This window comes from Equus quagga, chromosome 3, assembly GCF_021613505.1.
Source record: "Equus quagga isolate Etosha38 chromosome 3, UCLA_HA_Equagga_1.0, whole genome shotgun sequence".
Lineage (NCBI taxonomy): Eukaryota > Metazoa > Chordata > Mammalia > Perissodactyla > Equidae > Equus > Equus quagga.
The window spans coordinates 102,678,577-102,706,045 of record NC_060269.1 but is presented as its reverse complement, the minus strand read 5'-3'; the positions used below and the strand labels follow the sequence as shown (position 1 = coordinate 102,706,045).

The window sequence follows — 27,469 nt, the reverse complement described above, 5'->3', positions numbered from 1 at the left end:
CGGCTTAAGAGATATGTGACTTATGTATTTACACTGGCTGCTACTCTCGGCATGAACTTGAACTTGGTTTAATGCTTACTGACTTGAAATTCTTAATAATTTTGTCTCATAATTTGTGTTTTGAAAGTGAAGTCCTATAGGATAATGGAGCATGGCATGAGCAGAGGAGATACACACAATACGTGTGTCCACAGGTTCTTGCTGCCCCATTTGCATGTATCATTCACGATACCCCACGGACCCAGAATTCCAGTGGACCTAAAATGTTCAGCAAACTCAAAGTGAGTACAAGATAAATGAGTGATATCTACCACTAAGTAAGCAGAGGGCACTGACAGTCCCAGGAGGTCATGTTTTCTGTTTGAACTAGAACTCGTTTAGAACACAGAAAGAAAGCAATGACATTGTAATAGACCCAAACAGCCAAGGGACCCTATCATATCCTTTCTTGCTCCCATTACTTCTTTATTAGCCAGCAGCTTCTGCTGAAAATAATGACATAGAAGGACCTTTCAGTCTTTCTTCACTTAAGCTGAAGGTAGAGAACATTAGTAAAATTTCACACGTTAAACAAGGGAAATAAAAAACTCTGAGGTAGCCTTGTGTAGTGTTTCTATTGATCTGGTAAGAACCAAAATACACACATGTATGAACTATGAAATACGGTTGAATAATTTTTGTGATTCCACATAGAAGTTAAATACTCTTATATTTGCATTTGAAATCGACATTTCACAGTAGGAAAGTAAGCAGTAAAACGCACACTAGTAATTTAAGACTTTAATTTCTTCACTTAGCATGACGTTAATTAGTAAATAAAAATACCATAAGTCAAGAGAGTCCATGAAAGAAAGAAAAGTCTTATATTTTAGTACCTTTAACAGACCTTGCTTTTTGAAGAGTCCCAACATTTTCGTTTTGCACTGGGCCCCACAAATTATATAACTGGCTCTGACTAGTGAAATTTCCCTTTCTAAGCAGGTAAGGTGGCTGACCATGGTTAGGTCTCTAGTTAGGTCTGTCAGCTTTTATATTAGTACTTCACTGTTTCTACTCATCCCCTATTCTCTAGTCTCTAGTGCTGCCATATCCAATATTGTATCCACTAACCATATGTGCCTAGTGAGCTCTTGAGATGTGGCTAGTCTAAATTGAAAAGTACTATAAATTTAAAATATATACTAGATTTCAAAGCCTCAGTACAAAAAAATATATATATAAAATACCCCATGAAATAATTTTTATGTTGATTACTTGTTGACATAATAATGCTTTAGATATATTGGGTTAAATATACAAATTATTTAAGTGAATTTCACATGTTTACTTTTACTTTTTTAATGTGGCTACTAGGAAATTTAAGATCATACATGTGGTTTGCACAGTATTTCTATAGACTAGTATCGTTTTAGAGCACATGACTTAGCTCTTAACCAAACTTTTATTTCCACTGAGATTTCCTGTTTCTTACTTTTTAATAATGAGGACCTACCACTGCTTATTTCATCCCCCTGTCCCCCCTCAACACACACAAAAAAAGACCCTCAGACTTTTCAAATTAGTTGTAAAATATACCAAAAATAAGTATAAATAAATTATAAATTTTTCGTTGGTTAATGTTCTAAGGGAAAAAGCTATCTATATCTATATCTATATCTATATATATCTCAAGATATATCAATGACATTTGGAGGCAAACATGTGGATGGCATGAACTTTTCCACACGTTATACTGAGAAGGTAAAATGTAAGCAACAAGAAAACGAAGAGGAATAAATATACGAAGCCATTTTCTCCATTTATCTTCGGATTCTACAGCTAAAGTGCAAGGCCCAATATAAAATAAGAATCCAGGCCCAGGAGTTAATGACAGGCTTGCATGGGAGGCACAAGGTTAGGGTAGTTTTAAAGACCGATTCAGTCCCAAAGAAATATTCTCTTCATGGCAAGACTCCATAATTAGAGCATATCCAAAAAAGTTTTTAAAAATCAGTGCCCAGGACCAAACTTAACATGGAGCTATTCTACATAAGAGAATTAAACTAAATAAGAGAAATTAACTTACTTTTTATTTCAACTGATTCAGGATTTAATTTAGGAGGCCCTACAGCATCTTGTAGCTTTTGGTGTAGAACACGTTGAATAATTTTATTTATGGCTTCAGGATCCTCAGTAGAGCGAAATCTAAAAATCAGCAGCATATGAGCGAACACTCCATGTTCCTCTTGACTTTGGACCAAAAAGAAAAAGAGGGTTTTAAAAGATATAGTTCTGAATAAGATTTATGGTAATATCACAACATATTTTTTCTTTGTCATTCATTTGAAATATGCACACACAATAAACAAATTCGTAAGTGTAATTTTAAAAGATCCAATTTGTTTCCTTCTATATTCCTATTGTTTACCACTTATAGAACTTCCAACTCAGCCTCCCTGATAGTGAGCTAGTATGCTCATGATCTCTCTTACTACCAAAGGATGCAGTTATTAATAGAAAAAGACACTTCTCTTGTCAACCACTCAAAATTGTCAAATATAATAAATGGTGAATATAAAATCGACTCTGGCTTTGGCTTTCAGGCTTAACTCCCAATGACTTAAATCCATTGATTTCTCCTAAGCAAACTTCAGGCTCTCCTAAATAACTCCTAATCCAAATAATATTCGAAAGCTTGACCAAATTGTATTGACTTCATGTGACTGTATTTTCAGGATGGAGTATTAATTAGCCTTAGTGTTATTTGAATGAGTTACTACCTTGGAATCATCTTTGACTGCCCTTTCTCATGCTCTGTCAGCTACTCTACCTGCTCTTTTTTTTTTTTTTTACATACAATCAGTTCCCAAAGAATCTTACTCCTCACTATACACTGCATCGACTCCTACTCACATAAATTGTCAATGGGAATATAAATTAGAATCTTATTTTTAGAGGGCAGCTTTATTTATCTATTATAACTTTTGATTATACATCCTCTCTGATACAGCATTTCTAGTTTTAGAAATTTAGTCTTAAAATACACTCTTGTTGGGGCTGGCCCCGTGGCCGAGTGGTTAAGTTCGCGCGCTCCGCTGCAGGCGGCCCAGTGTTTCGTTGGTTCGAATCCTGGGCGCGGACATGGCACTGCTCATCAAACCACGCTGAGGCAGCGTCCCACATGCCACAACTAGAAGGACCCACAACGAAGAATATACAACTATGTACCAGGGGGCTTTGGGGAGGAAAAGGAAAAAAATAAAATCTTTAAAAAAATAAAAATAAAAAAAAATACACTCTTGTTTGTGCAAAGAGATAAGTATACATATCTCAATCATAACTTTGTTTTTAAATCAGAAAAATATGTAACAACCCAAGCATGCACCAAAAGGGCATTGGCTAAATCAACCCTGACATATAGTTGTAGTGAAATACTAAACAGCCAGCTAAAGAATGAAATAGATCTGTATGCAGTCATTGGAAAGATGTACAAAATAAATTATTAAGAAGATGTGTTATTTATGGGAGTGGAATTATTGGAGAGGGAGTTTTCACTTTCCATTTTATGCAATACTATGTTATTTGAATTTTATATGTTTTTTGTATCGCTTATGTAATTTGAGGAAATAGGGCTTTAAAGATATTATTGTTATGTATCTCATCCCCTTTCACTGCCTCAGTAGCCCTGTACATCAATTATTTATTCTTTAGTCTTTCTCTTAAACTATTCCTATACTGGCTGCCTAACAGAAACAAAAACAAACAAAGCCCTTTCTTTACCCCAGCTGTTCAATTTACTTCTCACTTTCTTATCACAGCAAACCTTCTTGAAAGGATAAATTATATTCTGCCTCATATTTACTTCATTGCAGTCTGCTTCCTACCCTTCCATTCCACGGAGTCTTTTCTTGACACTAAATGACTTCCTCATTGACATATCTAGTGGATTCTTCTCAGTCTTATTACTTGGTCTCTCAGGAGCATTTGTCAATGCTGACCACTCTCTTCTTGAAACTTCTTATCTTTATCATCAGTGGTGCCTCTCTTGTGATTTTTCTTTTTTTCCTGCTCCTTCCCTGTCTATTTCCTGGGTTCTTATTTTAATTCCATCTCTTTAAACATTGTTGTTCTTCAAGGTCTCTTCATCATCCTTTTTTTTCTTTCATTACCCTTATTCTGAGAAATTCCATTCACATCCACACTTCCCAAAGCTTTGAGTTGATGATGAGAGAATCTTCAGCTCAGTTCCCTTTTCCTCCCCCAAATAATATATTTCAAGCTCATATGGTCCCCCAGTATCTCAACTCAACATCTCTAAGACTGACTTCATATTTCCAACAAACTTGCACTTCTTCCTACTACAGTAATAGAAGAAAGACTAATGAGTAGAAAGGTTACTACAATAAAGAAGTAAACCAATTTGAAAGTGATTTGGAAGATAGAATAGGTAGAAGTTAGTTATTCATAAAGTGTGAGGGGCCCAGGAAAAGGAGGAGTGTATGATGACTTCCAGGTTTACCATTAGTGTGATTGGGTTTTCCTTGAGTTAAGGAATTTTCTGTGGAAATCCCATGTGGAGATGTGCATGGGTAGGCATATAATTCTAGAAAACAGTTTAGACTGAAAATAGAAACTTGGATTTCAATAACCTATGAAGCCATGTGAGTGGACGAAATCTTCTTGAGGGAGTGAAAATTTAGGGATTGGAGAAGTAGAAACAGATCCAAGAAAGAATAATATTTCAAATGCCAGAGAGTACAGAATTTTCGGGAGAAAGTGGTCAAAGTAACACCTAAGAGATGTCAGCTAATTAATAGACTGAGAAGTAACTCTTGGAGGTTTTGTCATTGAAATAATATTGGAAACAGTTCTTATCCTATTTTTGAAAAATACAAATAATTTGTATTAAGACAACATATTATTTAAGATCCGCACATGGCATTTTGCTTAAAATGTTATGCTCTGAACTCATACTTATTGCTGATTGATGATCAGATCTGAAATCTTAAATATTTGGAGCAGAAAGAGAAATATTTGTAATAGAAGAAAGTAAAGAAAACTGATACGAAGGAAAACCAACAGGTGAAGACAAACCTCATCCACTACATTATTTTACGTAGGGCACTATTTGCTAGTAAGCCAAGGGATGTGGCTTGGGTCCCGATTTGTGCCGATTAGAGTTTCCCAAGATACAATTCTATAACATAGCCACCAATAACACCTCTGTCCCTTGCAAACATCTTGCAAATGCTTTCTTTTGGATTTAGAGAATAAGTCACATTGTAACCCATGATTTATACAGAACAAGTGCCAAATGAATGTCTGTTGAATTGAATTACATCATATTATTAACACTTCAAGCGGTATTTATAACTGACCAGGTTAACAGCTTTAGCTTTAAACAGTATTCAGAAGTCAGCATTTTAGATCTACATACCTGAACTTGATAATTTGAGACTTGAAAAAATCTTCCCTCAATGAAGATTTATGAAATGCATTTTTCACCTGTTCCAGAAATATCCAAAATATGTCAGTAAGAAGAATTTTCTGAAATTCTGCAAGTTAATTCAAAGCTTAAAAACATTTTTTAAAATTTAAAAGCAAAACACATGGACTGACGTGTCAATTGAGGAATCTTGAGTCCTTTTGGTATTCTACTCAGTGATTTCAACTGAACTCTGTCTTAGGAATTATAGGAGCTGGGGAACCATAGTTTTCAGGGGTCAAGAATGACCTCTGCTGTGTTACACTGAGAAAGAAAAAAAAAAGAGAATAAACATACTGTTTTTTGAAAAGTATGGGTAAGCATTCACACCCTGAGATATAGATTTTTACTGTAGGTAGACAAAGGAAATGAAATAATTCTGCCAAGTGATAGCTGGGTCATAGAAAGGAGTGCAGGACAGTGTCACATGGTTCCCAAACCTGGTGAAAGATTTGCCGAATACTCTGGCATAAGCTGCGCCCAATTCAGCACTCAAAATGCTCTTAGGAAGGCCCATGTGAGCTGGCATACTTAGCCTAACATGTCCTATAAGGTTTACTCTAATAAGGTGGAAGAACATATTTTGTAGAGATATTTCTTACTACTATAAGTAAGAATTCTAGCCAACTTAAATTTATAAATTAGGAATCAAGGCAAAGACGTCAAGTGTTTCTTGTTTTCTGTGTGTGGATATTTACCACACACAGTTACTACAAGCTGGTAATTGATTGACAGAAACAATCAGCCTTTTTATTCTTTCTTATGTTTCATTGACTCTTGAGTCTTTGCACTCAAGGACAGTAACTTCGATTCTGAGACAAATCAGCACAGTACAGATGAGTCCTCTAATGCCAATATTCACTTGGAAATTTTTATTTAAGGGCTTTTTTAATGAAATAATTTCAAAATTACTATTAATTTTGAAGGGTATTAAAGAATCCTATCTATATTCATTTATATTTGTCAGTCTGGATTTTATAAAATTTATTTTAGTGAATGGCACAAAGAACCAGGAAAATAGTTGCATCTTTTCTTGACATTTTTAGTTCCATTTCCTTTCCTTAGAGAAGAGCTTACTCATATATTTCCTGATTTGGTGGTTGAGTACAAATACAACCAGGATTTAACCTCTCCATCAGCAAGACATCCACATTCTCAAGCTTATATTCTACCAGGCAGCTTTCAGGAGGGTCACTGCCATTCTCTTCTTACTCAAGATATTGCAAATGGAAGACAACTTGGAAATTATCTAGTCTAATGCCTTAATTTTCACATAAGGAAATTTGTTCAGAATGGTAAAGTGATTTGCCAAATGACACAACACTAGATAGTAGGTGGTACTAGAATGAGGTGTCCCAACTCCTGGTGTAGGGTGCTTTTCATCACATCATACCACTAATTGCCTCACAGACTATCAGAAAAAGTCCCAATTGTTCTCTAAGTAATCTGACAATGTTGAGAAGTCATCACACAGGCCATTGCTGTTTTGGCCTATACGACTAATTTTTCTACTTTTTAAAATATTCGATTTATCCCTCAGGATGAATGTTGATGCCTTAAGGTTAGAGATGAGTATTCATGGATTTCCTATAGACTTATGTACCAAAAACTAGACCAAGGTTAGATATTTTTTAATACTAAAATACTACTAAAGTATGTTTCTGAATAGTTTCAATCTTCTGGTCTTTTGCTCAAGTTCTCTTCTTTAGGAAGTCTAGGATACAACAATCATTTTAGGGTTCACTTTCACAGTCTCAGAATTTCTGCATTCTGCTAATCAAAAGTGTAGCACTAGCTAAGGAAGGGTGAATAAGAGGGACAATAAAAGAATGACTGAAGGTCACTTGGTTCAGCCCTGAAAGACATACTCTCGAAAGTCATCTACCGTCAGTTTTGTTTTATCTCTCTCACGTAGGGCCTCTTCCCATTTTGCAAAGATATGCAAGATCAGTTGAATGCATGTTTCAGAAGCTAAGGTGCTAAAAATTATGGAAAAAATGATAGCATATGCCCTAGAAATGGAGAAAAAAACACTTACCATTGATTCAATTTTCTGGCTCATTTCCGTGAAATTTGTAGAAGCCTCTTTTCCAAAGTCATCATATAGTTTGTCACTTGTAAACGACAATGTGCTATAGTAATTGTAGGTCTTCCTTTGATCTATAAGGAAAGAGGCAAAAACCTTATCTGATTTTATCTGATTGTGTAAAGTATCATCATTTCTCCATTTGATGGTTGCTGCAAAGACTGAGACAGTAAAGAATGTCCCTACCCAGGTCATCATTTCCATCAGCCTGCCCTGAGCTTCTTGGTTATCTCAGACTAAAAGATAACAACATTCATCATCGAAAGATTTAGGGTATAAAAGCAGTAAGAAATGCTTGGTGTTCCTGTGGGTTAATTAGTCATGTGTTATCCATTCCTAAATAAACCACAAGGAGCAGCAAGTCACGCCATCCAAGCATACAAACAGAGATGGATTCAGAAGCTTCCCAAGAATAAATGCATTTTTATATTCCAAAAATAGATTTTTCCCAGTTCAGTGAACTATGCATCAATTCAGGTGACAAGACTCTAGTGTAAGAAAATTTATTTTGGCTAGAGAAGGAGATGAGGACAGGGATTAAAACGTTAGGGGTTCAGAATATAGAAGTTTAGGGAGCTAGAGCTGCCGCCTGACATAACCTTCCAGGAAAACTACTTAGTTTCACCTGGTTCCCTTGTCATCCATTTATTTTCTTCTTCCAGCCAAGGGATTGTCTTATCTGCTTCCTTAGCCTTTGTCTACACTTTCTGCATCCAGTTTAAGCAGCCCACATTTTTGACCTGCAAAGAATTAATGCTGCATAACTTTTCGTCTACCCTCCTGTACATGAAGCAAGCACAGAGCTCTCCAAAGACATTCAAAAAATATTAATGCTGACTACGTTTTCTGTGAGAGACTGTGTGAACCATTAGGAATGCAATGGTGATAAGACTATTGTGAATGGTTATTATAGGAAAATAGAGCATGCCTCACCCAGTCTCAATTTCTCACCTCTTCTCTCTTTCTCCTCATTCTTTCCCTCTTTACCTAAACCCCAGAGGAAAAGGAAACTAACATTGGGCACCTATGTCTCAGATATATTCACATATCTCATTTAATTTACAATAACCCCATGGGAAGGCAGTATTATCCACATTTAACAGATAAGGACCACAGTCTCAGAAATGTAAATAAATTCCCCAACCTCAACATGACATAGCTAGAAAATGTAGAACTGGGTTTCAAGCCAACGTCTAACTCCCAAAGTACAAGCCTTTTTTTTTTTTTTTTTTTTGCAGAGAAGGATTTACCCTGAGCTAGCATCTGTTGCCAATCTTCCTCTCTTTTATTTCTCTCTTCTCCCCAAACCCCCAGTGCATGTCTATATATCCTAGTTGTAAGTCCTTCTGGTTCTTATGTGGGCCGCCACCACAGTATAGCCACTGACATATCGGTGGTGTGGTTCTGCAACCGGGAAACAAACCTGGGCCGCCACAACAGTGAGAGTACCAGACTTTAACCACTAGACCATCAGGGCTGGCCCAGCACAAACTTTCTTTACACGCCACTTCTTGAGGTGGGAAAAAACCAAACCCAGTCATTGAAGCTATAGGAGAAAGCTCTCATTATATAAGAGTTATGCAAGAAAAACTATTGGTAAATTTCAAAAGAACATCATGGCTGTTCCAAGCATTTGGTGGGACAGAGAGGGAAGCCACCAGTGAGACTCTGACAAGGCCTAGGGTGACACATAGAGGATATGAGTGGCAGGCTGGAGACACTGAAAGGTCAAGGTCTCCCAAGTGAGGGACTAGGGAGGTTTTGCCTTCCTCACCTCCCTTTCATTAAATGGTCTTGCCCTGAATGGCCAGTGTGACCTGAGATGCAGGCAGGTCTATGGTAATATGCCATTTTCAAGTAAAATGTTTAATTTATTAAAATATTGACCAATAGTTTACATTAGGTCTAAAGTTGGGCCCAAGATTCTGCATTTTAACAAGCTCCCAGAAGATGCTGGTGCTGTCGTATCTAATCACACATTGAATAGCAAGTTCTAAAGAGGAAGGGAACAGACTCTTCCATGTCCTTAGACCTGTTGGTTTTTTTAAATTATTAGATTGAATCATTTGAAATTGTCATTTACATAGGTCAAAAATGGTCAAATACAGGCAATTTCATATGCTTCAACCAGATGAACAACTTCTCTACAGTCAATATTTTACTTTGCTCGATGGACTCAAGCAGGTCACTAAGTGTCAAAACATATTCCCATTTGCCATAATTGTATGGCAGGTGTAGTTGTTGAAAAATATTATTGGGAATATTAACAGAAAAGTAAGAGAAATAAAGATGAGCATGAGCTTGCTAATAATTTTCTAACAGGTTTGTGATTCTATAACCTACAATGATGTTGCTCATAATAGATCTACCTTCTGTTTTTCAAATCACAGAGGGGACAGAAATGTAGCCCCAAAAGCCACTGAGCACAAACAGCACACCCAAGTCCATGCTGTCCTGGGCTTTATGCCAAAATGATGTTTTTCCAAGTCTGATCACCTCCATCTTTGTCTATTTCTGTAATAGTTTTGTTTGCTTTCATTTGGTTATCTAGGTGTGCCAGCTCCCAAATGCTCATGTGCTATATCCACACTGTTTTTAGTTTACATTCTCACATGGAGGGCATGTCACAAATATGACAGTAACAATCATCACAGCAATCACTGTTTATTCAAGTGCGTTGTGTGGGCAGTGGTAGTTGTGTGGTCCATATTACTCAGCTGATTATCCAAACAATAGGACCCAGGAACAGGTTAATGGAGAAATCTTGCCAGGTTCTCATTGTATGCATATGAGTAAGATGTGTAAGCCTTATATCACTTGGCTGGGAAGATGCAAAGGAAGAATAGAAAGGAAGATTTTCTCTCCCCAAGATAATGAGACCCTTAGCATTGCTAGGAAGTCCTTGTGAAGTCAGACAAATCAAAGTATGCCCCAAGAAAATGCCATAGGTATGATTCATCCATTTTTATTATTCATTGTTCAATAAACATGAAGTATCTAACATGTGCCAGGATCCTGCTAAATTTTGAAAATACGAAAGTGAATAAAATATAGTCCTAGACTGGAGAGGAATGATGATGCTTACAACATAACGGGACTAGGTATATTCAGAACAGAACTGTAGAACTGTAAAGTTATTTTAGCTGTTCTTTTTATTAAAAACATGCTCCAGAGAAATCATCAAAATGCAAATACTCCAAATTAAAAGATCAGCATGTGGACAAATTCTATCAAAAAAAAATCTTTACTTTAAACTGCCCAGAAATGATCCACCTTATTTGGGAAATTCAGATTAGACTTGTGTCTGCTGGGAGAAGATCATCAATTTACAGATCACTATTTCTCTTATCAGGAAAGCATCTTATGCAAATTCCCAATAAAATTAGAATCAAATGATTAGCTTCTTTGGTTACAGGGTCTTGAACATCAAAGCACCATCTAGTCACTAAGGGAGATACTAAACCAATAGGTCATAGTGAAGTCAAATAATTAAAACCTAAGGCAGAGTAGAAGGAAACTTCAGAAGGGTAGTTATACCCTGGAAGAACAGTTCTGAAGTACCCTGGGGACTTCTCCAATAACAGCAGTGTTCATGGTTCATCTAGCAGTGAGGTACCTGATTACCACAGAGTGAATCTCTTTCTAATTAACCTTCTCAGCATATCCTGTCCTCTTTAATTGCCTGCAATATATACCAAGATGAGATTTAAAATAACAGAAATAGGCACTTATTCAACAATATATCACTTTGAGCATTTTTCCAACTTACTAGCACAGAATAGAGCCTACTTCTCTATGATCCCTGATTGTGTAATTAATTTATTGGACCATCAGGATTTCAGTGTTGGAATTGTTTTAAATCAAGGTGATTGCCCTATGACCTCAAACCACTCAAGTTACTAGACTCTAGCTCTCATATAGTCTTCCTCTAATTAAGACTTGATTATTGCATATTAATGAAAACTAGCATGTTATTTTTCAGCAGGAAGTATCACTACATCAAAGATAGAAGAAAGAATCTTTCTTGGCTTGTAAGGATTAAACAAGAGACAACGCAGGTAAAGAGTTCCTTGTACCAGCTATGCAAAAGAAGTTTAGTAATGAATGAATAAACCTGAGGCAAATCAAAACAGGAATGTACATGAGGAAATATTTTGGTTAAATCATGATGCCAGGGAAGTTCATACTTACTGTATCTCACATAATGAACGATGAGTCCAATGCACACCGCCAGCACAATTAGAGATATAAAGGTGATGAGGCCAATAACCCAGGGCTCCAAACAAGTTCGCTTCCTGGCCCTCACCACAGCTGGTCTGAGAAGAAATCAAATAGGTGGATTATATCACATTGCACGCTGCGCCCACTCCCTAGGTAAAGCAGATATTTCTGGGGAATTCAAGACACTCAGTTTGATGGTAGAGTATGTACTATTTTGGTTTAGAACACACCCTTGTTCTAATCCTGACTCTGGTTGCCTGACCTTAGGCAAGTAATTTGACTTCTTTGTGCCTATAAAAACGAAGATGATAATGATAGTACCTATCTCATAGGATTGTTGTAAGGATTAAATGATTTACTATATGTGAAGTGCCTACAACAGTGCCTGGCATGTAGAAAGTGCTATGTTAAGTGTTAGCCTATGATTTATTGAGCCAGCTATGTGCAGGATCCTGAGTTAGGCCCCGTAGGAGCTTCGAAATGTTTAAAGCCTGTTTCTACCCTTTATAATCTTAAACAGCTTATGAAATGTGTTATAACTTGAACCATACCAGGTTCCAGATAGAGTTTTTAATTCTATTCTCCTTCTATTTTTCTGATTTATTTCCAACCAAACTTTGAGGATATACGTAAGAGACAACCAGAGTCCTCTTCTAAAGAACTGGAGTGTTTGAGCTAATATTTACCTCTAAACTTCAGTGATGCTGCAGGAAATCCCTTCTGCATGAGACTCCCCAATCTCTCCCATTTGTCCTGCCTTCAAAAACACATGTTACTGAAAAGTGTTGGTCAACCTGATTTTTCATTTGGTTAGTAAAGTTGCTGTTCCCTTGTGTTATATTGGTTGCCAAGCAAACTCAAAAGCTAGATAAAATGAAATAATAAAGTTAGAGTTGGCTAAGGAGTTTGAATACAATGCTGTTATTTTAAATTTCTTGAGGTATTTATCACGCGGGTAGATTCAGTGGCCTGTATTCTTATCTCCAGAGCTCTGGTGCATGAGGACTAGGGGAAAGTGTGGTGTTATCATGGAGGAGCACTGAGGGTTGAATTAGAGTGAAGAGAATTCTGAGCCCAGCTCTTTCCTTTACTAGTTTGGACAAATCATTTAGACTCTGAGCTAAGTTTCTCCATCTGTCATTATGAGACAGAGTACCCATTCTGTCTAAAGCACGTGTTGACTGTGGGACCCAGAATAAGATCATGAATGTGAAAACTTCTTGCAAACTGCAAAGCATTTTGCAATAAATAATTTTTGCTTACACAAATCGAGCAGACTCTGTTTCCTGGTGATAGAAGACCAGAAAGTGATATTATCACTTTGGTCCCTGCTGCACCGTCATCACATGCAGCTGTGCCTCAACACTCGGTTCTGTGGGAACACTGTTACAGAAATCAATAGTGTTATCTTCTCTACATGACTCTGCCCCTGCTGAAGGCACTGGGGTATAATAGAAGGCTCCAGCGACTCTACTTTGTCTCCTCCCATGTTCCTGTGATTTTCCCACATGGTGGTAGTCAAGGAAACTTCATCTTCCTCTCCAATCTCTTTCATCTCCAGTTCTCCCTTGAGTAGGATTCCAAACACCTGTTCCTAGAATGGCAATTACTGCAATATGAAAAGACGTCTCCACAGGGAGCTTATTTTTTTAGGTGCAGATGTGCCTAAGAAGCCTAAAAACTGATTCTGGTTCCTTCATCCCTGAATGCTTTCTGTTCACCTGTTGCAGAAGGAAGGAGATGTGTGTAGCAGACGGACACAAAACTTTTGGGGGAATATGAGGAGGTAAGGGATTCTCAACTAATGTCAAAACATACTGGGTGAAGAATACAAATTTGTAACTGTAGGAAACACAATGTAATTTTCAAAAGTATATGATTGCTATATAGAGTTGTGAAAAATAAGAAGTTCTATTTGTTCCATAATAATTTTTAATCAAAACAGAAAAGTAAAACAATGCAGCCATTAAATTGATGAGGGAGAGCTACATGTGTTAATATGCAAATGGCCAATAATATATTGTAATGAAAAAATGTTGCAGAATAGTATGCATTCTATGTTCCACTTTTGTAAATAAATAAAACTATATATGTATGTGCATAGCAAAATATAGAGAGAGACACAAAATTGTTAACAGTAAGAAGTGAAATAATGCAAATAGAAACTTTAATTCTAATTTATGTAATTTTTTGTGTTATGGTGGATTTTTCTTAACAAGAAACATCATGGTTTGTGAATTAAACAAAAGAGAGACAAAGAAAAAGAGAGAGAGAAAAAAAATTTACAGCAACAAAAAATTAACAAGGAAGATTAGACATGTCTTTTCGTGGAGTTCCTATCACTACAGTATCCAAGGTACCCTGGTGTCCTCCTTTGCTGACCCCCACCTTTCACAACTATTTTAGTGATGCTGTCTTTGGTGGCTTTAAAGGATGTAAGAGGGAAGGCATGGGACAAACAGAAAAGAGAATCCATCAAAAACACTTTGAATAAACAATTAAGAAAGTATGCTTTTTAAGTCCTGCCACCAACTTATTTATTATATAGTTTTGTACCAGCAGATTCAATTCTCTCTCTTACTTCCTCCAAGTGAAAAACAGAGATAATAATTCCAAACCCTCCCCTACCTGATGAGCTATGTAGAGATAAAAATGATAAAGTATTTTATTATTTTGAGCTTCCAAGTATAAAATCATTTTATAAATAGCAAGGACTATTATTATCATTATTTTAATTATTAATAATAATGGTAATGACCACATTACTGAGATGTTTGTCAATTGAAACATTATTTCTTGCCTTCCCAGTGTGTATGGCATTCCTTTTCAAACTGATTCATTCTATTTCTTAATTACTTTTTTGTTGCTCTCTCAGCAAGTGATTCAATACTGAATTGCTCCAAATTTGATGCAGCAGAAGTGTGCTCAAAAAAATTAGTAAAATGGAAGAATAAGTCAATTTTACATATTAACAGACACATATGTAATTAACCCCTTCCTGCACATAAACCCTCGTCCAATCATAACGGTGGCCTTTTGAAACTTATCTGAACTGCCTCATGGAAAACCACCTTCAGAAAGACTGGATGAATCCTTAGAGCTTCAATGGTATCAAATTCCTTTCTTTCTATGATTTTTCTTTTCAATTTGGGGACATATGTGAGTAGACAATGAGTATAGCAGGTAAATATAACAAGTGAATATAGCAGTTAAAATATGGGTACATTTGGGGCCAGCCCCGTGGCCGAGTGGATAAGTTCACGTGCTCCACTTTGGTGGCCCTGGACTTCACCAATTCAGACCCTGGGCACAGACATGGCTCTGTTCATCAGACCATGCTGAGGCAATGTTCCGCATAGCACAACCAGAGGCACTCGCAACAAGAATATACAACTATGTACTGGGGGGCTTTGGGGAGAAGACCAAGAAGTAAAAAAGGAAGATTGGCAACAGATATTAGCTCAGGTGCCAATCTTTAAAAAAAAAAAAGTACATTTTTATAAGCCCCAAATTGCCAGAAGACAAGTAATATGTCCAGAGTTGCATTATCATTACCACTTCTTAATGTGTCACTTTTAGAATAGCACTAAAAAGGAAAAGCAGCAGCAACAACAAAAAGGCAAGGGAAACAGAATACTAACACAAAGAAACCTCATGGCAAGCAGGGGAGAATAAGTCAAGACTCATAGTGCTTCAAAGGAAAGTTTACCAGAACCAACCCCTTCATAACACCACCGCTATGGACTGATTCACAGTGGATCTCAAACTCTTTGCTCATTCTCTGTAATGGTGAGCTGCACTGATATTCTTAGTTCACATGTTTCACCAGCGCAGTCCAGCTGAGCAGTTTCAATGAACACGTGCACATATGTATAAAGCTGGGGGTGCCAGCCAAAGCATTATTATCAACTACTTAAGCCAGAGGTCAGCAAACTTTTCTGTAAAGATCCAGGTAGTAACTATTTTAGGCTTTCTGGGCCACACATTCTATGTTGCATCTACTCAGCTCTGCCGTTGTAGCACGAAAGCAGCCATAGACAATACATATACAAATGAGCATGGCTGTGTGCCAACAAAACTTTATTTCTGTACACTGAAATTTGAATTTCATATACTTTTCACTTGTCATGAAATATTTTTTTCTTTTGATTTGTTTTCAACCATTTAAAAGTATAAAAATCATTCTTGGTTCAAACACTGTGCAAATACCAGTGGTGGGCCAGATTTGGCCCTTGGGCCATAGTTTACTGATGGCTGATATGAGTAGTAGCCTACAAGTCAATACTAACTGCGTTGGGAAGCTATAATGATCTTTTCATTTTCTGGTCTCACTTGCATGGCAAATCTAATGTAGTCTTTGGTACCACTGCCACTGACCTTGTTCTGGGAATTCTCACTAAAGCTGGTCCTATAGCTTAATAACAGGTTTCTCTTCTCTCTCCCCAGGCTCAGAATCACTTTCTATTACAATAAACTGTCTTTCTAGAAGTACTATAGCCAATGGCTGAGACTACTTGAAACCCAAGTGGGCCTCCATTAGCTTGGCGTTCCCTCTCTTCCCCAAAAGCTTTCGAGCTCTTTACCTTTGCTCCTGCTGCATCCTATGTGGAGTAACTTAGAATCTATTCTTTGCTTGTATCATAAAAGCCTGTGTGTATTTGAGAGTCGGTTCAAAAAGTGCCCTCCACTGGCCAGTGGCCGAGTGGTTAAGTTTGTGCACTCCGCTTTCGTGGCCCAGGGTTTGCCGGTTCAGATCCTCGACGTGGACTTACACCCCGCTCATCAAGCCACACTGTGGCAGCATCCCACATAGAAAAATTAGAGTGACCTACAACAAGGATATACAACTATGTACTGGGACTTTGGGAAGGAAAAAGAAGAGGAAGTTTGGCAACAGATGTTAGCTCAGGGCCAATCTTCCTCACCAAAAAAAAAAGTCCCCTTCAGTCAGATTTATTCACCCCTGAGTATCACATCAAAAGTATGCATTTTGAGCTCCTTGAGGATAGGGTTTGAGCCTTACTTATCTCTGACCACATGCTCAAGAAACGTTCACAGAGGGAATTGAATTGAAGTTGACTAAGGCAATTGAACTGACCATTTGTCAGTACCACAATATGGGTTTTGAGCTCTCAAAGCACTTCTGGTCTGCCTCAGTCTTAGAAAGGAACTTGTAATATTACACACAAGGAAAGGCAGTTCAGACACGCTGAAAGATGATTACTATTTAAGTAAAGCCTGATTTCCATAAAACACTTTATATAATGATCAAGATTTTTTTAATATTTCTGTTTAACCCGTGTTTAAAATATGATTTTCCAACTGTGATTTGATCTATCCACTGTAAAGTGTTACCACAGTACAGCAAGTGACAAATGCAAATAAGGGGACATTAATTTCAAGAAAACAAATTATTTGGTGTCATTGAATGTCTGTATGCTACAATATACAAACAAAAGCGTAAATAAAGGTACCATAATGAAGTAACAGCACAGTACCTTGTAACATTGCTAATTCTCTAAGTTGGTGCTTAAGATTTAAAATATCGGTTAATAAATGTTTACTCAATTTTGTTATTTGTTTGGCACTAGCTTATTTCCTTGGCTCATAGGATTGTGTCTGCTTGTCCTCTCCACATAAATACTTCAGATGCTTTTTCTTTTGTGGAAGATTAACACCAGCAGGCATTGGTGAGATCTTCAATCTTTATTACACTTTCCAGAAAAAGACTACAAAAATATCCAGAGTGGAGCTAAAATTTTGTATGTGTGTGCATGGATCATATGTTTTCATTGGTTTTTTTTTTAGAAAAAGAAGAAATTACTTTAAAATTGTGAATAACATATCTCCGTCCTGTCCACTGATACACAAACAGATCAATAAAGTATCTAATCGCATCAGCCAGGGCCTTGGACTGAATTACATGTGCATTCCCTACAATGCTAATTATGAGCAGTTCTCACAGAGAAGTTACAATTATAACAAGGTGGTAGTCCAGTAGCCAGACAACTATTTCCATTTTCTTTTTTCTTCTTGCACCAAAACAAATGGAAGGAAACAATGTTTTTATTAAAAATGTTTTGATTTCTATTCCACCTTGTTCCAGACTGGCTGAAAGTGGTTTATAAGGATATATATATATATATATCATATATATGGCATTAAATTAAATTTAGAGATGCAAGAAGAAAGCAAAATGTAAATGAAAATATAAAATGGAAATAGTACTAAAGCTGCATATCACAATTCCCATCTAGACATTTCCCTAAATCAGGCCACAAAATGTGTAGCTTTCTAGTAGTGTAATGAACTATGTTCTCCACAATATTCTTAGCGTAGAAACAAAAATTGCTTTTATACTACTCTTAGTATGTCCCTCAATACTGGCAAATAGCATCAATTACTATTCAGTAACAGTAATTTGATGGGGGGAGGGGAGCAGGGTGAAATCATTCATACCAAGCTCTATGATGATTTTTTAAAATATCTGAAAACAGTTCCCTAATTATTATTGAAAAGGCTCCATACGGCATTTTCACATTGTAAAGTATCTGAAGATTATTGAAATCATAAACTTAAAACAGTTTTGCTTAATACAGTAGTAACTTTTTAATAAATGTTGGGAATGACAGAAAACTCTACCACTCATTAAAACTGTTAACTTAGGCAAAACCTGTAGCTTAACCATTCCTATGTTTAACCAACTCTAAAAGATTATATCTTTCCTCCCACTTACTTTAAAAGGAAGTTGTGAAGATCGCATATGATATCATCAGACTTTATTAGATACATGTATTATACATGTCTTAGTGGCAACTCAACAGGAAGGAGTATCTCTGATCTCCATTGTGTTATCATCGGGGTCTTTATTAAGTTCTCAACCAGATATGGTGCAGCACAGGAAATTACAAACAGATTTAGGCTGATACTTCGCCTGATCTCTAGAAATTTATAATCACAGATAAGTGCAAAAAAGTTAAAGATATTATTAAGTAATTAGGTATGGGTTTATAGATTTATAAATTGAGCCATTTTAACCTTAAATTCCACTAGCATATTTGTTTTCTTTTCCTCAAACTCTTTCCAGTTCAAGATAATAAATTGGCATGACCTAAGCAAGCAACTTTAAAAGCTGCAGTTTCCCACAGAAATGTTGACAAGGAATGGCATTGCAGCTAGTCATAGGGAATTGTGCACACTTAAAAATGTAGAATAAAACTAAGAATTAACAGGGAGTATGTGAGTATGTCACAGCATGTCTATCAGAAGAAAAATGGTTGAGAAATCTGAGCTAGGGACATTCTTGAGGCTGCTAATAAACAGTGAAGACTTGCAGAAAAGTTTTGCAATGGTAGATGTCTTCCTACCAAATCTTTCTCGCGACTTTGTCTAGATGCCTCCTATAAGAGTTGGCATGATATAGTGGAAAAAACTGCGCACTAAAAGACCAGTGACCTGTGTCTTAGTCCTAAGTGTCTTCATTTAAGGACTAAGTCATTTCATCTAAGTCCGAAGTTTCTCAGATGAGAAATCTAGAGCATATTCAACATCATACAAGCTCCAGTATTTCTTAACCCCCAGCTTGTATGATGTTGAATGTGCTCTCATTTTCTTCATTTGTTAAAAAATAATGGGAATTCTAATTGATCTACATGTTTTTTAATTTCCACCAAAGCCAAGTGTTCCATGCCTCAAATAACCTAGGAATGCTTATTATTATAATTAAAATGCAGCATTTATTAAGCAATCAGCTTTAACATAATTTTTCAAATGCATCATTTTTGTGGTGGCTATATCCAGATAATTTGGAATGGTCAAACCAAGGGACTGCAAATCATTTGAAATAATCCAAGTATCAGACCTATGAGGAAGTCAAAGATTTCTTTATTACTTACATCCTAAGCCAGTTTTAAAATCCCTAGGCCCACAAAATTGCATTTTACATAAGCAACTAATGACCCCTAAAATTGGAATGTGCCAGTTGAAACACATGCTAAGACCTTGTGATGTCCCCCAGGTCACTATTTCCCTGGCAAGCACTGTAAGCCATACACCAAAAACCTCTCAGACAATCTAAAAATTCCTGGATATAATAAAAGCCTATCTGAGTTAATATAGCAATGAAGGATAACCAGAAAATGTATGGATTCTGTAAAAATTTATATTATTCTTCTAAAAGTGAAATTTCTTGATTAATGAATTTCCTGCCCCAATTGCTGACCTATAATATACAGAAGTATTGAATTTTAATTTTTGGGTGGAATGCAAGATTTGTGAAATTGATCATTATATACTCAATTATACTCTAATATGTTGACATTTTAATAATAACATATAGCAAAATATGCTCAGATTTGTTAGAATAAGGTAGAATTTGCTATGCAAATTAATACCGTAAAATTATAAGAAAAGTATTATTTTATCCAAAAAAAAAATATTTTCAGTTACCATGTCCATGGATTTAATTCATATCTATATGCTGGTGGCTACCAAATCTATAACTGCAGCTTAGATCACTTGTCTAAACTTCAGACTCATATATCCACCACCTCCTGTGTGTCACAACAGGATATACTTCTCATCATTCAAATTAACATGTCTGTAGTACAGACTAGTAGGTGCCTATCCCAAATATTTGTACTTTTTCCTTAACGTAGAATCCTCGATCTTTAGTTGGGCACGTGGCCACCTAGAAAATAGAACAACATCCTTTGTCCATAGGAGTCTCCAGATGAATAAGTTCTGACCAGTGCAGTCTCTGTTCCAGTGGCTAGAATCCTGATGAGCGTTCCATAGCTAGAATACATATGCGCTGGTTGGAGCTCAGGCAACCATATTCAGCCATGATTTGGAGGACATGTGTTCACATTGGTGGGACAGCACAACAGTAGGAGCCTAGATTCCTAATTACTTTGCGAACCTCCCTATCAGCCCTTACCTGCCTGCCTCCAGACGTGTTTTACATTAAACTTAAATAAAATTACATTTTAGATAAGCCACTTTATGCTAGGTTTCCTGTTACTCATTGCTAGATTTGATACTATTACAATATGCAAAACAGATGAGTTGCAATCAAGGTAAATTGACATTGTTATGTAATTATCTTTGAGAACAGAGGACATCAAGAAACATATTTATCACTTCTCTTGTAGTTTCTGTATACGAAAAAGATAAAAATATTTTTATTTAATATTCTCTAACAGCATGAGTTTAGGATACAAGTAATAAATCTAATAGTAGTAAATCAGGAGACCAAGTTTCCACTGAGGATCTCATTGTAATAAGCTGCGTGACTTTAAGCAAATGACTTCCAATTTCTTGCTTAGCGAATCAAGGTCTGCGCTTTGGCGTCAAACAGCTTGACTTTAGTCTGGCTCTGCCTCTCTCTAGCTAGGTGGCTCTGAGCAAGCTACTCACCCTCTTCAAGTCTACATTTCCCCATCTATAAATGGAGATAATGATAGGAACTAACTATAGAGTTCTTCTAAGTGTTAAAGGAAGTAACGCTTATTGAGCAATTGGCATCATGCCAGGCAAACGGTAAATGCTCCACAAATGTAGCTTTGTCATTTTTTCTTCTTCATAATAAGAAATTAATTTGCTTTTAAAGCAGGTTGAAAAATCGCTCAAGTTGCCTCACGTGAGCCTGAGGGGATAAGAAGATAGAGCAGGTGATGCTCCCAAGTCTTAGTCCTGATCTACCCATAGCAACTCTGCTCCAGGCAGCAGGCCTTACGTGCAAAAGCGATTCAACTGACAAAGAAAATATGGAAAACCACTCGTTTTTGGACCCGTCTAGCTCTGAGAATCTATGAGTAAGGCCAATGGTCAGCCATGAAGTGTACAGTTTAGTGCAAGGATTTAGAAACTCTAATTATGAAGCCCAAATCTACCTTTTCTGTGGAATCCAGTAATAGATGTCCAAATGCTTAATTATGACTTGAACGTATTATATAGTTTGAAAGGTTGGTTTGAAATATTTTAGATGTAGTCTTTACTCTCTTAGGTATTTTCTTGATTAGGAAAGTTGAGACATAAGATTAAGCTAATTCTCTGAAGAGCAAGGAAAGTTAGCACTGCTTAACCAGAGAGCACATGCAATTCCAGGGGTCATGAGGTGGTGGAGGCAGCAGGAAGTACTAGACAACACAGGACTGGAGTCAGAACACGTATGCTCAAACTCCAGCTCTACCAATCACTTACTCGGAGATTTGGGAGTCTCATCTTCCTAATCTTTGGTTTCTCTATCTGTAAAGTCATGGTAATATTAAAAGAGTCTGCCTCACAGGGTTGTTGATAAGTATCAAATGAGACGATGTATGTTGGAATCGCATATATATATAATATATGTTCCTACCATAAGTACCCTCTCTGAATTTTGCTAAATATGACCTGACAATATTTTAATGTACAATAAGTAATTTTAACAAGGGCATGTATTTCTATACAAATTCAAATGGTAACGATAATAACTATACAATAATAATATTTCCTAGGTCATGTAGTCACCTGTGTTAATTTAACCCTTCCACCTGACAATATTGGACTCAGTATACAAGTGAACTGGGAGGACTGATTCTCTCTCTAGTATTAACTGACTCATTCATTCCTGTGACTACATGCAAATTACCGAATCTTTGAATGTTGTATCCCTTACTTTGTGGAACACAAACAGGAATGTTTCCCGTCTAGCAGCCTCAGAGGTCTATTTAGAAGACTATCTATTCAATAATAACATTGTTCCTTGTAAAAGTAACTTTTATGTCTTTTAACATGATAAGACAGCTAAATCAACATAGCAGTAGAACCATCTAGGCAGATAAAGAAGACATTGTGAGGATGGTATAGCATTGTGATTAAAAGCATAAGTTTAAAGTCAGATAGACATAGGTTAATTCCCAGTTTTGCCATTTATTATGCTGGGGCAAAAATGTTACCTCTCTGAGCCTCAGTTTCCTCATCTATAAAGTGGGTATAATAATATAACCATAGATTGTTATAAAGATTAAATGTGCATGATATTTTAGGACAATAGTTCGCACATAGTTTGTATGAAACAAGTGATAGCAATTATTTTTTGTTCTACACTGACACACATTTGACTATAAACTAAGTGTCAAACTCTGCATCTGCTTTTGCAACTTCAAAAAAAGAGATATCATCTGACATCTTCAGATGAAAGGTTACAAGATAGAATTTAATGATGACTATATGGCACTTTGGATTCCCCTAGGATTAGTTCTATCATCTCAGAATTACTATTCTAAAATCTCAGAAGTTTCTCAACCATGCAGACCATGTATGTACATGGAAGAAGGTTGGGCTTGTAGGTTCTGGCATGACTCGTGTTGCTGCAGCCCATTTTTCTTTCTCACCTCTTAAAACTTTCCTACTTTCTAATCCCCTCATTTCAAACCTATTAAATTATGCCTGAAACTGTGAGAGCATGCTTCACAATTCTCATCCACCATCTTCAATGAGAATATGTCCAAAAGAGGGTGCTTTGAGAAGTTCTTGGCAAAATTCCTCTAAACCCTAACCCTGACATGGCCATGAAACACAGCCACAGCATCCATTTCACCACCTACCATCTTAGAAGACCTGATCCACAACTGCCCAACTCCCCCCATCCTCAAGCACTAAAGCCATCAGGCATGCTTATGAGTCTCAGTGCTGATACTGAAGCACATGATGTTGCTTTTTTCTTGAATGTTTCTATTTCTCCCTTCTTTTTATTGAAGCAATGGCATATTTTTGGAGGAAAGCAGACAACAATGAAAGAATAAAAAGGTCCGTTGTTAGATGGTTATAGATCCTACAGACTGATGAATTCCTTCCATGAAATTCCCCACTAAGATGAACTTGATTTTCACACAATAGCAAATGTTGTAATCTTTTTTAGAAAACCGTGGTGATGTAACTGAAGTCATTGATCACCTTTGAGATAGCGCAAAAAAGGTCACATTCTTGTCTTCTTTAAATACAAAGACAGGTTTAAGAAAATTAAATAAGGACAGTCTGTGCATTCTTTAAAATGTTTTTAAAGACCTATAAATTAAAGTAAAATTATACTACCACCTTCAGCATATATGTACATTATTTCATATTAATCTGTATATGATCTGTTTCTTTGCCTATATGTTCACATTTTCTCTGTGTGTGTATATGCACAGGTGCATGTTTTCCATTTCTCTGTTTGAGTGCAAACTGCCCAAAAATCCTTCTTTTAGCTCCCCACACATCATAGACAATGTGTTACAGTAGAAAGAGTGTAGACTTTAGAGCCAGAAAGGCCAAGGTCAGATTCTAGGTCCAATAGGTACTAACCCTGACCAAACTGAGCTACAGTTATTTCGTCTTTTAAAGGAGTGATAACAATAACTGCTTCTCAAGGTATTGCCAAAATTAAATGAGAGAGCATTTTACAAAATGCGCAACAGGTGCTCAACAGATAGTTTCTGCCAGACAGAGCTTAGTACATAATGAGAACTCACTAAAAGATATTACATTGACCAGGGCTGATGTTAGCTGAAGAAGTGAGAGCCAGTGTTCAACAGCTGGAGCAGGATCATATAGCAACTCTGGATCTAAATCTCAGTAGAATGGCCTCCAATATCACTATCAACTAATTTTAGGGGGGGGCGATATTGCTAGCTTAGTTTTACATTGAGATTTTCCTTATAAACAGATTTTTAAGATCTAAATGAGACCAGCTTCCTTGTTTGACACCCACTACCCAAATCCTGTTTGCATCCTCCCTTCAGTTTCCCATAGCTTCTGAAATTATCCTCTCCTCCTTAATCATCACTATGTTGCACAAATGAGTACTCTTCTCCCTCGGAGGGAAAGGTGACTAGGGAGAGAGCACCTCCCATTAAGATATAATCATACCAATTTACGTAAAACAAAGGACTACCTCTTTTAACAGCTGACCTATTTCATTTCTGCTTTAATTTCTTTCCATCTTCCAAGTTCCTTCCTTTTTTATGGCTTTACACTGTATAAGTTCTTCTCAAATTTTAGTGCAAATAAGAATTACCTTGTGTGACTTTTAAAAATACGGTTCCCATGCCTCAACCAGAGATTCATTAGAATTTCTGGGATGAGAACTGAACTTTTCTACTTTAAATAAGCACCCAGTGAATCTAAAGCAGGGAGTCCATGGGCCATACTTTGACAGTTCTTACCGTACTGAGTAAAAACTAAAGTTGTCCATTTTGTTTCATTTGGTATTGCTCATTTCACCTTCATCTATCTAAATGTATGTGGCTATTAATGTCTATAAATTTGGTATGCTTACCTTTAATTGTTGTCAGTGGTTGCTGGTGAATATAATTACCATACATCACCATCACCAATAAATATATCCTTCTCTTCTCAAATCTCTACCCTATAAACTTATTTCTGATAGAGTTTTCTTTAACCTTCTGCTGTATGTGTGTTTATAAAATTCACAGGTTGATCTTTTCATGCTCAAAGAATAGTCTAACATAAGAGTTTGGGAGAAATGGCAGCATTTCCCTGGTCCAAATCTCTTTTTACCCTTAAATTCTAAAATAGTGGTTCTCATTTACAACAGGTGAAGTGGGGGAGGAAGTTATCAGAAATTTTTCAAGGAAGAAGCATGTCATTTGAGGAAGCTCTCCATTTCTTATGTATATGCCTTCCCTGTTATGAACCAGTGTCCTTTAAAAGAAATTGCCTTCATATAGCCCACCATTTCAATTATACCCCTTTCATCAAAGCATTCCCATTGGTACACTTATTCCAACAAATGTGCATGGTAAATTTAATCCCTTTCCACTCTAGTCCATTCTCTCAACATCTCCTAGGCCCACTCAAACATAGATGTGCTTTGCTTTTTATGCAATTTTCAGATCAGGAAAGTGCTTTTTGTTTGTTTAATTTTTTTCCTTGAGAGGTACCTTCCATTTACTCTGAAGCAGGACTAAAAAATAAGTACATCATTTGCTTCAAATTAGAGACTATACTCAGAAAAATTCAACCCCCGCATTATAGGTCCTCTGCACAAATTTCAGACTCACTCAGTTCTAGCATAGACAAAGCCTGGAATCTATTTGGTATCATCTTGAGTTTTACAGAGATTATATGTTTAAATAAAAGCACTGTTTTCTATAGCAATATTCTTAAAGATAATGCAAGAAAAAAGGTAGGACACAAAACCATCATGGATTATAGAGACGTGTTTGCAAAAGGCAGGGAGCCCTAAGAGGTCTGAATAAATCTGTAATATCTGTATCTCTTAGTTGCTTCATTGACATGTATAGAAAAGTATTAAACCTCTCATAACAAGTACTCTAGGGCTTTCTTTCTATCAATGACAGAGTCTGAGTGTTTTCCCCTATTTAGATTCCATTGGAAGTTTGACACTTTTCAAACTTTTTTTCAAAGTAGAAATTAATTAAAAATGATATGCTAATATATCAATTAGAAACAATAAAATTTTAATCTGAACATAAAATTATTTTCAGATTCCAAATTAGTACACTAAAACTTTGTTACTGTTTAGTTTCTCCCGTTGAAAGAAAACCACTTCAAAATAATTATGACTTACCTATTAGAGAAGTTGATCTTGATCAGGTACATCATTGGATTTATTTTAAGAATCTAATTATAAAAATCTAATCCTATTGTCTTCTTAAATTGTTTCTTATTCTTTCAAAACATCTACAATTTTTAAAATTTAAGCTATTTGCTTACAGAAACACATGTAATTTGGATCTGCATGATTTCAGATTTTTCTTCTCATGTGTACTTCAAAAAATGAGTATTTTCTTAATAAGACACATAATGCCCAGGCTAAAAATACGTTCTGTTATTCTTGAAAACAAAGAAACAAACAAACTAAAAGACAGGTGTCAAACACCTTTATCTTTTGTTGAATTCTTCCAAAAGTACATAGAAAACATTTTGGTATGAGACATAAGAGGATAGGGCACACTCATATAGAAAGAATAGAAATCTATTTCTTGGCATAATTTCATGTAAATTATCGAAAGTATTTTTCTATATTCAACAAATAATAAACTGGAGATCTACACATTCCTTAGTATGGTTTGTGTCTTTTTAAACTACAAGTTAACTTAAGAAAAGGAAAAAGGAACTCACCGACACATTGCTGACCAGCAAGGAAGAGTCCTGTGGAGACGGAGGTCTGCAATCAAGTGTGTGCATCCAGACTCTATCGGCAACTTCGTGGGCTGGAGTAAGGTGAAGAAAGAACTTACTGATGATCCAAACAGAACCAGTCTGACAGGTCTTGGCTAGTGTGGTGGGGACTGTTTATGTGACTAGTAGGACAAAGTCAAACATTATAAGGAGCAAGAGAACATAATTTACAAGCACTTTCTAGGAGTGGGAACTTAAAAGCTTTTAAGTCATAAGATAACAATAATTTGAAATTGTTACCATAAGCCAGAATTTTTATAAAAGTCAGATGTTTAAATCTAGAAAAACAATTTTAAATCATCTTGCTCAGCCTCCTCATGTTTCCACTGAAAAAACTGAGGTGACTTTTTGTTTGTTTTAATTACTTCTCTCTCTTACAGGGAAAGAGGATAGGAAGAAAGAGACAGAGGAAGGAAAGGAAATCAGGAGATATTATCCTTATATGTTCCATACAGTGTGCATTCTGAGTTTTATCTTTATAATTTGACATTTTTGTCGTAGTGATGAAT

General features: G+C 36.3%; 1 protein-coding gene across 1 annotated transcript in view; it reads right to left on the bottom strand.

Moving 5' to 3' along the window:
* The window catches only part of TMPRSS11E (transmembrane serine protease 11E), a 41,426-nt gene extending 14,444 nt beyond the window's left edge, over positions 1 to 26,982 (bottom strand). Inside the window, exons 1-5 of the mRNA XM_046656947.1 lie at positions 26,901 to 26,982; positions 11,742 to 11,866; positions 7,503 to 7,624; positions 5,417 to 5,484; positions 2,066 to 2,229 (exon numbers count right to left, since the gene is read on the bottom strand). Coding sequence (XP_046512903.1) covers positions 2,066 to 2,229; positions 5,417 to 5,484; positions 7,503 to 7,624; positions 11,742 to 11,866; positions 26,901 to 26,908 — 487 coding nt within the window. The 5' untranslated portion in view covers positions 26,909 to 26,982. The remainder of the gene's footprint in view (positions 1 to 2,065; positions 2,230 to 5,416; positions 5,485 to 7,502; positions 7,625 to 11,741; positions 11,867 to 26,900) is intronic.
* Positions 26,983 to 27,469: the final 487 nt, after the last annotated feature.